Source organism: Cebidichthys violaceus, unplaced genomic scaffold (assembly GCF_023349555.1).
Source record: "Cebidichthys violaceus isolate CVI_PGR_0920_01 unplaced genomic scaffold, fCebVio1.0.p SCAF_10, whole genome shotgun sequence".
Lineage (NCBI taxonomy): Eukaryota > Metazoa > Chordata > Actinopteri > Perciformes > Stichaeidae > Cebidichthys > Cebidichthys violaceus.
The window spans coordinates 5188017-5200374 of record NW_027176263.1 but is presented as its reverse complement, the minus strand read 5'-3'; the positions used below and the strand labels follow the sequence as shown (position 1 = coordinate 5200374).

Below are 12358 nucleotides of genomic sequence, written 5' to 3'. Positions count from 1 at the left end.
CTGTTGCAAACATGACCTCTCTGAAGTCTGTCTAGGGATTTCTTTGCTCCTCTTGTTAAAAGACACAAAACCTTTATTCAACTTTGAAATATATATATATATTTTAAGGCTGTGATCTAATACTTCACTAGAACACTAAATTACATGTATCTAATTATAAAAAATCAAATATCAACATTATAATAAGTCAATATACTGTAAGATTTAAGACTCAGATTTTACTTTTTTTGCACAATAAGAAACTTTATTATAACCATCACAAATAAGATACTATAATATGACTTACTATGCTGGTTATATTTAAAAGAACATCTCTTTGTTTGCCATAATTCCAAGGGTTTTGGTTAATACTGACACATTTGCAGATGTTGATCAATGTGCATTGTCAACATGAAAAAATAAATATATAATTTAAGAAGTCATAATTATGCAAAAACCAATTGCTAAAAATTAATTATATTGTTGTAATCAAATGGACATCCTGATTCCATAATACAACTGGTCCATAAATTCAGAGCAGTTGCTGACATGCTCAGTTGCCTCGGTGTATATAATGTGGTGGATAAGTATATGTGTTTTAATAAAGCAGAATCAGAGTAGATTATTTAACACTCTATCTACTCTGTGAACATTACAATTAATATAAGCCTTAAGGTTTCTTTCTTTTAATCTTCAACAGTACTTCATAAATACAATTGGACAGTCATTAACACAGTGATCACCTCTGGTTAGTAAGTTTCATATACTTACTTTTTATACTTGCATTTACACATTGTAACATTAAATTATATGATACAAAAATAAATAGCTTAATTAATTATTATATTTTTCATAAATTTACAAATACATTTTTTTATCACACTTAACATTCTTTGATAAGCTAAACAGCATCCCTCTAAAATCTTTGCCAGTTGCTTTTTCCAGCAAATGGAATACAGAACACAACATCTAATGATTTTATAAAAGGATACTTTTGTTTTTAAATAGACATGTAATTATTAGCACATGTATTGCTGGTACACTTGACACAATTTATAGACTACACAAATAGAAATTGCATAGAAGATTCTAGTTCAAACAAGTTACCTTAATCTTCAGATAATCATTAGATAGCAGCATGCTATTTGCAAGTTGACATATAGTGAGATGATCAGTAATTTATCAGAACTCACAAACTACTTTTGCTCGACACCAAACAATATGTTTACTCTTTTCTTTGGCTGATTCCTCTCAGTTTAGTGCAAAACAACAATCAAAAGCTCAGCTTGATTTTTCTTTTTTTAACCTACACATTTTGACAGATGTTTCAATCACTTGATGTTTTTGTATGTGACAACAGAAAATGTCCTCTATAATAACCAAACACCTCTAATATTCTCTAAGTAAATTAGATTACCATCAGCATGTCATACATTTTACAGTATACAACAAACAGCTTTACGTAATATTTTGTATCACAGTTACAGTGCATATTTTGTGAATGACTCCAGGAATACATTGTGACAGCACAAAAATACACTTAAAATCTCATCACCACTATTTTCACTAGCACTGACAGTTCCCTATGATTTTTTTACGTTCTTCAAAGCTTGTGCCTCTTCCTGTGAAGAAGTCTGGGTTTGAGCCTCCACTTTAGTCTGGTCTGGTGTCTTCAGCAGAATCTGCGGCAGTGTTTGCTGATTCTTGGTCAGGTCAGTTGGTCTCTGAGGTGTTTTGTTTTGCCAGTTTGTGTCTGTTTGCGTGTGCGTCTCAAGGGTCTGACCCTGTCTTTGCTGCGCTGTATTGGAGCCGTAGTTACATCTATTGCAGAGATCCCTCATGTCCAGGAGTCCCTGCACCAGACTTTTGACAAATTCTGCTGAACATGTCTGCGAGCTCTCTTGGAAACTGGACACTGAGAAGATAATGTGGTCTGATTGGGGGTTGTAGCACACTCCATATCCATTTGGAACCACCGGCCCGTAGCTGCAGAACATCTCAACAGTAGTAGGAACCTGAGGGAAGACCGAATCCTTCAGTGCTGAACTAGTGACAGCTTAACTAGTGTGTTCAATTACTGCAGTAGGTAGAAAGGTTGAAATAAGACTATTGAGATAATTGTGTGTGTTGTCAAATCGGAAGTCGTCTAATATATAAAAAAACCTAAATTGTAGTTTTGGCATTTTATTAAACATCTGTCTAGCGTCACCTGCCTTGCACTAAACAGAAACACTAGAAACAAGGTTTGTGCTTTTAGTGCATATTAAAGGGGTACGCCTGCGCTTTAGTAAGAAATGAATGATCAAAGCTAAAGCAGCTGAGGCCGAGATACCCTGAAATACCCCCGAGAAAATGTTGGATTCTACCCTTCCCATTATGCAACTCAGCAGTGTCTTTCATATAGAGCTGCAACGATTAATCGATTAAAAGAAAATTAATTGCCAACTATTTTGTTAATTGACTTGTCGTTTAAGTCACATTTCAAGCAAATATGCAAAAAATTGGATTCCAGGTTTTCAAATGAAGATTTGAAGTTTTTCTTGTTCTTACATTATAGAATATTTTTGTGTTCTGGACTTTTGGTCCGACACAACAAAACATTAGATGACAGATAAAACTAGAATAGGAGTAGAAAAGGACATTGGACTGTTTTCTTTGGGCATTTTATTGGTGCAAAAAAAGGCAATTGTTGTTCATTGTTTTGGTGACAACACATGTCAGTGAGGCAGTAAAGTATAGTTGCAGCTCGCCGGGAGGTGAGCGGACGCAGCGCCGGAGAGATGGCTGGCTAGTTAGCTATGTAGCTTGTCCTTGTCAGGAACGATGGGGAGTGAATACTTCATAACAGTTAGACCCAGCGCTGCTACTGGCCAGAAGTCTGCTGCAGTCTGCAATTTTTACCCATTGACTCTGCTCTCTATGCTTTGAAACATTACAACTGCACCGCTCGTTTTATTCATTACAGCAAAATCTCACCTCAGTGAATACGCAACGTCCCGTAAGTTGGTTTAGTTTATGATGTTATATTTTCAGACTTTAGAAAGCTTATTGCAGAGCCATAGAGGACAATAGACCACTGCTGTCACAGGCTGAGCAGTACTCCTTGTAGTGAGTAAACTGAACTTCATGTGTAAAATCGGTTGATAGTTCTGATTTAAATATAGTTTCAGTCTAATGTTTTAAATCAGATGACAATACCTGACTTGTAGAGAGAATGAACTGATTACTGATGAGATGAGCTTCATCTTTGAATATTTCTGGCTTCTCCAACTTCAGTTCATGTGCAATTTCACGTAGTCCTAGTAAGTGATTGTCTATTGCCATCCCTGTAATAGCCTGAAAAGGAGAATGAATACATATGTTATTGTCTTTTCTTTGGCGAGTAAAGTCAATGTTGTCATAGAAATCTGTTTGACTTTAGAGAATAGTCACCAGAATAGTATACTTTGTTTGCGCGGTTATGGCACTTTGTAACATCTCCATCTTTTCCGTATCCTGGAGATGCAAACAAATGATGAGTGAATTACTAGATTATTAAATCCCTTTACTTACAGTAAACATAGTTATCATGGTGGAGTTCATCAACACAGACTGAAGTAGAACACTGAAACACACTCTCAAAGGCAAAGACAACTGCCAATCTCATTTAATATTGGACAGTATGTCTATAACATCTTACGTTGGTGCTCAGTTTCCCATCAGTCATTGCTTTGACAAAGGCCAGAGCTTCTGGTGTGGCTGAGCGGATGTTGTCGACCCTGCCCTCCTGAAAACGTCGAATAGAAGCACTCTCATAGGTTGACACCGGTCTGCCGTGAAATCTGGAGAAACACACAAAGACAAAGCTTTATAGCTTGGTGCTCTGATGAATAACATAAATAACATGTGACATATGAGAATCAGTCCTGTTGTAATCATCTCTTTCTTACCGGTAGTAGGCTAACTGAAGAGCAACCTGGATGTAAGCATCGGGACTCATTTTCTGCTTCTTGATGAACTCTTTCCCGTAATGGTAGAATTTGTGGACATTCATGTCCAGATTTTTCACCTGTCTGAGCAAATAAGGATACATCCTGCGGCTGTACAAGCTGAAAGCATCCACTCATTTATTTGATTTCACAGAAACTAGAGTAAACACACACCTCTGTAGTTTGTCAGCAGAAGAGGCGAGGAGTTTGTGAATCTCTGGAGTACATTTCCAGCGGAGCCTGCGTGGTGCAGGCAGCTCGCTCACACTTGCCGCCCTGACCAGCTTTGATGGGCTTCCAATCCTAATTTCACATGACAATATTATATCAATTGGCATGTTGTTGTTTTTTTAGGATAGTCTTATTTGGATTTTCTAATCATATCACACACACATTTTGCATTTCATTTCTTACATGTATTTGAGCAGATATTCTGTGCACTGCACAAGGACAATTCCTTCAAATGGTGAGTGTTCACACACGACTCCGCAGCAGCCGTCAGCTCCTACAACAAACTGACACAGTCATGCTTTTGTCAGTGGTATTTTCTCATTGAACCAAGCTGCAATGCTTGATTATCTAAGATTCAGTTGATTTGCATTGAAGAAATAATTTAAAAAGAAGGCAATTCATTCGAGACATTTAAATTCTTCATCAAAACATCTCCATCAAAGTTCATGCTAATGACAACGGGCTGATGGCTTGTAATCCAATGGAGACGTCCACTCTCTATCAGGATTTCTTTAAATGTAAATTATTAATTTGGCATGGGATTGAATAATTACATTCACTGGCACTGTGAGATAGGAACATGAATATGTTCAGTTATGCCATTTTCATCAATAATTAAGGAGATCCCCTCTTTACATACATTGCTTTCCTCGCTTCATTCTTGTTTTCTGTAACTGTTTAACAAGTTATTTAAAACATTAAGGGACAGTGTGCAACATGCTAAGGAGGCCAACATTAAAAGTAGCCTTACTAGCTCACTGTGCTCACTAACCTGCATTGGCTTGTCGTACCAGCGGTTGCCCCCATTCTTGGCCACTCCTCCGCCGTGCAGCATCAACATGGCTCTTGTTGTGTCATTTAGCCCCAGCCCACTGGTGTCATCCAGGCAGACCAGACACAGACAACGTTCAATCATGTCCAGAGAGTCCCTGTTAGTAGACTCTAGAGCATATACGGGGGGAAAAAATTAAATTTGTTGGGGCAAACAGACTTGGACACACTGAGATCCACCTGACTTAAAAGAGTTTCGTACCTCTCATTAGCACACTGCGAGACTCTGCCCACTCTGTCCGTCCATCTGAAGTGAGGAGCCCAATAGATGGGAGCTGCTCTTCTTCGCTGTCAGCCATCCTGGCGATCTTCTCCAGCTGAGTCAGCAGGTCTCTTTCATTCAGTCGGCGGAAGTTGATAACCACATCCAGCACAAAGAACTGGGCAGAGGTTCAGGTTGGACAGTAGATGTTTCAGTTCACTCATCCCTCAGGTCTTATTTTAATATTAGCTGGGAATATACAATGCAGGCTGAAGCACACAGGATACTTGTTTCTGATATCTGGTAGGATGTGCATGTTGAAGGACAGCAGAGACTTTAAGGATAATTCTGTTTTATTACAATTAGTAATTGTTAAACTTTGATAAACTGGTCTATGACAACTTTGGATTTGTTTTTTTCACTGTGTCTGACCTGGTTTTTACAAGCCACAATGATGTGTTCAGGCTCTGGCATCACGCTACTCTCCTGGGCCACCAGTGTGTCCCTCTCAGGCCCCGGTAGGCGGTAGGAAGTGAAGAGGCGATAGTACTGCTCCATGCAAAGAGGAGTTCCAGCCAGCTGGCCCCGAGCACAGTCCACAGGCAGGGCACGTCTACACACAGACATACATTAGTTTGTCAGGCCTTTCAGTTACACATGAATCATATGTGATAAATGATTCTGTTGTGATTGAATCTCTTAAGTTCATTTGTCCTCTCATTGTAAAACAACTTACGAATCAAGAAGAGTCTTGTACTCCAAAGCCCCAGAAATTAAGTGAGCAGCAAACCTAGGAAAGAAAAACGTTTAAATTGTAAAATACTTTCCAAAACACACACGCATGTTGTACTTGGTCTCTCCTTCTCATACTCTCTGTACTCTCTGCTAATATTTCCCTGCATTTAGCCTTGTTTTTGTGTAGCTGTATTACACTTAACAGTATAAATGCTCTATGTAAATCATCTGGTTAAGGAAGCAGTCTCAGATCAATACCACGTTAACCAAACCACAGCCTTCATTGTTTGTTAACCTTGCCACCAGTAGCCTGGCCTGGCCTCGCAGCCCTCAAGGTGTTCTGGGTAATGACCCTATCTGTCAATGTATAGCACGGAAGTGTTCAATTTGCAATAATCGATCAAAGCCGGTCTCATTTCTCATGTCTTTGATAAACAAAAAATGCCTGTCAAGTGGTAACGTTTTGATTTTTATAATGCATGGCAATTTCAGCTTCCTCCTTCACAGTTTCTGTTGTAGAGGATGGCTAACAAGGGACACAACTTGGTGACAATGCACTTCTGTGATCTGTCCTGTGAAGTTTCTCTCATGACTCATTTGTCTCCGTTGTGCAGTGTCTAACACCTTAAAGAGTCCATGGGAGCCTTGAAGTGCTGCTGTGGGAAGACCATCACGGGACTGGAGTTGACGGGCAGAGCCTGTCTGTTGTTCAGGTACATTTCATTCAGCCAGTAGTCGTACACCTACAGTCGGACATAGAGGGATTCTAATTAAATGCAAATTAATAGTGATTTAATAATGAATAAAGGGGGAGAAATAAAACACTATTTTACGTGGCTATCGGTTCAATATTGATTTTACACAAACTGACTCTACAAGTCAGATAATGTTTTCCTAATCTGTGAAGGGTTTGTTTACATCAGTATTATTTGTAAACAATATTGTAAAACAGACACATAATTGTATTTATAGTTACACAAAATGCAGTTTATTTGTGTTTATAAATTACACATCAAATTTGTGTTGAAGAATATATAGAATTTACTAGTCTGTTTTTTCCACAGTGTTATTTATTGAAGTTTGAATGTTAAAATTAAAGATCAAATACATTTCATTATAATGCTTAGTGTCTCCAGTTGAACACTATTTGTTTGAAATTACTTGCACACACCTTTATTGTGTGTTTATGGTCAGATGATTTTATTTACCCAGTTTGCCTTGTTGTCCCTCCTCTCCTTGAGTTTGCTCTGTAGTAGCTCCCCCACTCCTCCAGGTGCTCCAAACTGCTGAACCACATGTTGGGTCTTGTTGAACTGTTCCTCTGTGAGCAGGTGCTTCATACCCCTCAGGTACATGTCCAGTGTGTCTTTCAGAGCGGGGAGCGGCAGCTTAGGAAGACCCTGAGCAGTGGGGGACATGTAAAACTTCATAGTCATGGAATTTTTTAATAAACATTAATTCAGTTTTTAGTTGTATTGTTGAGAACAGCTGCTTGCCAAAGTTGTAAATTGTTCACTTGACTCAGTAAAAGAGAATATTTAATTAAAGTGCCAAAGCATATGAAATATCATAAAAGTAAATGTGATGTCTAATTCTTATTAGTGTTCCTTAATGTAATTATATATTATACGTTACTGATGTAAAACATTATTCATCTCATGCATATTCCAGTGAAACAGACTCTATATCCATATATACAGTAGCTATAAGTCAAGTATATATTTACATCTCTGCCTCCTAAACCTTTGGAGGGCTCTTGGTCCAGAACTGGCATGTTGGCGGTGCAGAGGGGCAGCCTTTGAGACAGACTCTGTCCACAAATAAAATGTTATCAGTATCAAGATCATGCTAGTCACTTTATATCAGACGATCTAACTAAGAGCAGTTGTCTTTAGACGTTGCGCTACTGTGGGAATATTTCAGACAAAAGTACAATGCTACTCTATAAATAAAATGTATCACTATCTGTTGGAGGAAATCTAATGACTAATTAAGTTTCTTTTATTTGACAACAGAGAAGTTGTCTGCTTACAAAGCCTTGTGTCCTTATGGGACCTTTTGAGACCATGTTGTCTCTGACACTAAGCATCACAGCTGTTTTGGCTATCAGGTATCAGTTGTCTACTAGAAGAACACTTCAGCTGTTTGTCCTAAATAAGAGATAATAAACCTGTTAGAAGACGCCAGTACTTACGCAGAGCTGAATTATAACCATGACTTCCTGATTACGATAAAGTGACCTTTGTAGTAGAACGAATTGTTAAGTATATATATGAGAGACTCAGAGACAGACCTCTGAGCAGCCTTGATGCATGACTTGTATGTCTTTCAACTCTGTCTCCTTCTTGCAAGAATAAATACCCTGTGATAATGACTTTTACATTGGCCTCAAGTGCATTTCTCTAACACTATCACAATAAAAGAATGCACACTTTGGAAGATGTTCCCATCTTTTTCAAAATTGTTTAGCACACTTGCATATTTTATGTTAACAAGCTGTCATAAATAACACTAATAGGCTGCATTTACCAAATTTGAATAAACCCTCACTTAAAAATAGAAATGTTTTACTCACCAGAAGGAAACGAACAATCACTGTCCTGGGGCTCAAACAAGGAGTTTAGGTTTATCCGTTTAGACTTGAATCCATTTCTGGCGAAATGTCTTTTAAATTTCACTACTTTGATCCTTATATCATTTTCAGCATCTTTCAATCTCCAACATGGAAAGAGCGCATCTCCCTCGCTGGCTCAGGAGAGATGCTGAGAGGGTACCTCACTCTCTTGGCTGCCAGGCTCCTCCCAGAAGTCCTGCTATTCGCCGAGAAGTTTATTTGGCACTTTACATCTTCACGCCACCTTATTGAACGCCTCAGATGCTCACACGCTGTGCCGACAAACACTTAGGATGTATTTTACATGAACTTTCTCCTTTGCTTTGTGGATTCTCAGCACTTTCAGTCCAGTTTGGGCGCATTGATTCCACTGAACTGCCTTTAATTGACGTTGTCTATTTAACATTATATGCAAAGATTTGCATTCTGAACCTGCGCAGACGCTATGACAAACTGTTGCATTTACTAACAATATCAACTTCAGAAGCCTACATTAGTTTGTTCCGAACTCTTTTTATTTTATTTTATTCGGAGAAGTTGCCTTTTTTTTTTTTTTACGATTTCTGTGTAACTAATAAGCATCACAATACCTCAGTTTCAAGCGGTAGTAGATTTAATATTCGATTGTTCAATTAATTCGTGTTCAAAGGCGAACGTCCAAAGTGAAAAAGCGTGCGCTTTAAAAACTACAACCGTAATTTATAAAGTAACATCATGTTATCATAATCGTTTTGTCAGTGTGGATTCCTTCACCGGTAGAGGAAAAATAAATACAATAAGTGTAATTAAGTATAGGTAATTTAATTAATTGCTTAAATAAATAATTTCCATAAACAGTATCATTCACATAATATTGATTTAATTATTTACATGAATATACATGTATGTACAGTCGTAGATCACACAAGGAGGCTATGCATTCCAGAAGTTCATCATCCAAAAAAAACAAAAAATAATCAGACAACAAGACGTAGATTTCAGTTCATTTCCACCGTTGTATCTTCCTAAAACCGTCGTGTGACACACAGTATTGCATATTGAGTTTAGCAGCACAACTCTGGCAAAATGAATACAGATTACATTGAAAGACGCATATAATATAATTGTTCTTTTGTTAAAATACATTTACACACAATCCCTGAATATGAGTCAGTTTCTGATACAGTCATAAATACTGTTAATGAATAAACATTTATCTCGATAATTCTTTCACAATACTCTCACTTTAAAACAAACGCCAGCGAGCGCCTTTCTACTGCAAAAGCTTGAAGCTACTTGATTTGACAATACCCGGAGGAATTGACACCAGAAGCAGTAAATAATGTATGTCTTTACACAATCCTAATCGTGTTATGCAAGTGATTGGATCGGAAGAGATGCACACAATTCAACATGGGCAATTTGATACGTTTACACTAGGTTAAGGGTGATTTACGCATACTCTCCTCCTGAGGATTCCTCCTCAGAACACGACCGTTGCGCAAATGTTTCAATGCCATTCTCGTCTATTGTTGTACACAAACCCTTTCTCTTCTTCTCTCGTTGCTCCATCTTAATCGTATCATACAGTCCTGTTGGGCCGTCCTCCAGAAGCATATTTCGCTCGGAGAACGAAGGCTTCATCTGTGTCACGTTCTTCAGTAGAAGGAGCGCCGGTGCGTAAAGTACATTGGCGAGGCCCATGCCCAAGTTGAGCTGAACAAAGCCTAGGTTGTGCACTATTTGTCCAGCCGCCACTGGTCCCAGGGCATAGGCCACGCAGTAAGAGATATCTGCGATGGCGTACACACTGCCATACACTGACACATGTCGCACATCCACTAGGAAAGCCAGCGTTGGCAGGAGCGCCGTGTCCACGAAGGCGATGCCAAAACAGATTCCGCACAGCGGGATCATGAGCTGTCCAAAGTTTTTACATGCTGGCACTGTACAGGAGCTTGCGCCTATGAACACCATACCTATAGCCCCGTAAAACCACTGAAGATGGGGGTACTTGGCTGCTAACTTGACAGTGAGATATACACCTAAAACATGAGGGAAGAAGGCAGGGAACCATGTCATGCCGATCTCCCACTGGCTGGCATTCATGGTGTCCTCCATCCAGTTGGCGATAGTGGGTTCAAGAAAGGCGAGAGGGATGTTACAAATTGTTAGAGCACCAGCCACTACAGCTATATAAGGATCAAGCATCAGTTTATGCATGGGGGTACCCACTGGCATGTTTTCTCTCTCTCTGTTAGAGAAGGGTTTCAGCACAGTCAGGCACAATATACCATCGAGGAGGCAGATACAGGCCAGAATCAGAAAGGGCACCCGCTTCCCTGCGAACTGGTAGAGGACCCCTCCAAAGGGGGGCGCCACAAGACTTCCAAAGGAGATGAAAGCCAAGGCAATACCCAGCGCTTTGCTCCTCGCTTTCTCTTCTGTGTACCTGTCTGCAATCAGAGCGATCCCCGCGGTGTCCGCGAAAGCCGAGCCGAAGCCCTGCATGCTGCGCGCCAGGAACAGAGTCGCGTAATTTTCAGCGAAGGCAAAAGTAAGGGTGGACAGAAACATGACATTGAGACCAATGAAGAGTGGAATATCATACCCGACCCTGTCTATGAACGTGCCACTTAGCGGGTTCACCAGAAGCTGTAGGATGGCCTTGGAGGCAAAAAGAACACCAATTTGTAGGTCGAAGTTCCCCTTGGTTGTTTTGTGGATGGTGCTGTTAGTGAAGTTGGTGTGCGGTGCAACAGCTTGGGCATGATCCGCTGCTTGCTGTAGCTCTTCGAGGTAATCGGGTATAATTGGCACGATGACCATGTAAAGCATGTTGTCTAACAAAAGTGCTGTACAGACTATTACTAGAATAATCCGTTTCTGCCGATCTGGGTCTTGGATTACATTGCCCAGTTGTTTAGTTCTTTCACCCATCTGGGACAGTTTGGAGGCGGCAGATTGTGCCAAATTAGTAGTTTGTCCCTCTGTGGTCCCCTCCGGCTCCATGGTTTGCTCCCTTTCTGCCTCAAGTCTTGTCTTTTGAGAAAGAAAATCGTCTTCCCCCTGTTGATTTGTTTATAGAATTGTGCACGCCTGGCACATCTGTTCTGTCTTTTATTTAGGGTTTTTTTCCAGCACCGGTAGCCCTACTAATGAGCTAGATAACTTCCCTCTGCTTTTCCTCTTCTCTGTCCCTTGCGCCTTCCGTCATCGCACGCGCTTTTCCACTCCCGTGACTTGGACTCGTTTTATCCCCGTCGTCCCTAGTTGCTTCATTGTCTCATACCCCGTCATTCAGGTGACGCGCTTGTCCCAGGCAGCACTCACAGGTTGGGGATTCACCTACAGCTCACAGTGCCGGCTCCATCAGCGCGCTTGCTCTTTTAGGTCCGTCTTCTGCGCTCTTTCGGCTCCCAGACGCTCCCAGCTGTCTCCAGTCACCTGTAACGCTGTGAGCTAAGTCATCATTTTACATCAACCGGACTGGTTTTGTCGGCCGTGGAAGGAATCCACACTGCAGTTTGTTGACTCCCATAGGTGCCCCCTCCCCCCCTCCCATCTTCGCCGGTGGCTGTGACGCACAGTCCTGCTCTCCAGAAATTTGTTTATGCTAATTAAATACGAAATCCCGACTGCGCACTGCTGTCCGGTGAGTTGCTTCAAGAGAGAACCATGGGTGCTTGCCTCCAGTTTATGTTATATTTAACCTCCTCAATGTTAAATGTTAAGTGCAATTTGATTATTTGATTCTAAAAGTAGGATATACAAATCTCTAAAACTGTGTCAATGCCTCTCAATAACACAAGGAAACGT

At 40.2% G+C, this 12358-nt stretch overlaps 2 protein-coding genes across 2 annotated transcripts; both read right to left on the bottom strand.

Annotated features, from left to right (window-relative positions):
• Window positions 1-306: 306 nt before the first annotated feature.
• Window positions 307-7747, bottom strand: chata (choline O-acetyltransferase a). Its single transcript, XM_068717469.1, has 14 exons — window positions 7673-7747; window positions 7155-7346; window positions 6571-6689; window positions 5948-6001; window positions 5644-5824; window positions 5212-5389; window positions 4951-5120; window positions 4362-4462; window positions 4118-4250; window positions 3909-4027; window positions 3659-3800; window positions 3412-3474; window positions 3178-3315; window positions 307-1994 (listed from the first exon to the last, which is right to left on the bottom strand). Exons 1-14 carry the CDS (start codon window positions 7718-7720, stop codon window positions 1563-1565), a joined length of 2070 nt encoding a protein of 689 aa, XP_068573570.1. The 5' UTR covers window positions 7721-7747; the 3' UTR covers window positions 307-1562.
• A 1650-nt stretch (window positions 7748-9397) lies between these two features.
• Window positions 9398-11978, bottom strand: slc18a3a (solute carrier family 18 member 3a). The gene has a single exon (XM_068721842.1). It carries the CDS (start codon window positions 11549-11551, stop codon window positions 9992-9994), a length of 1560 nt encoding a protein of 519 aa, XP_068577943.1. The 5' UTR covers window positions 11552-11978; the 3' UTR covers window positions 9398-9991.
• Window positions 11979-12358: the final 380 nt, after the last annotated feature.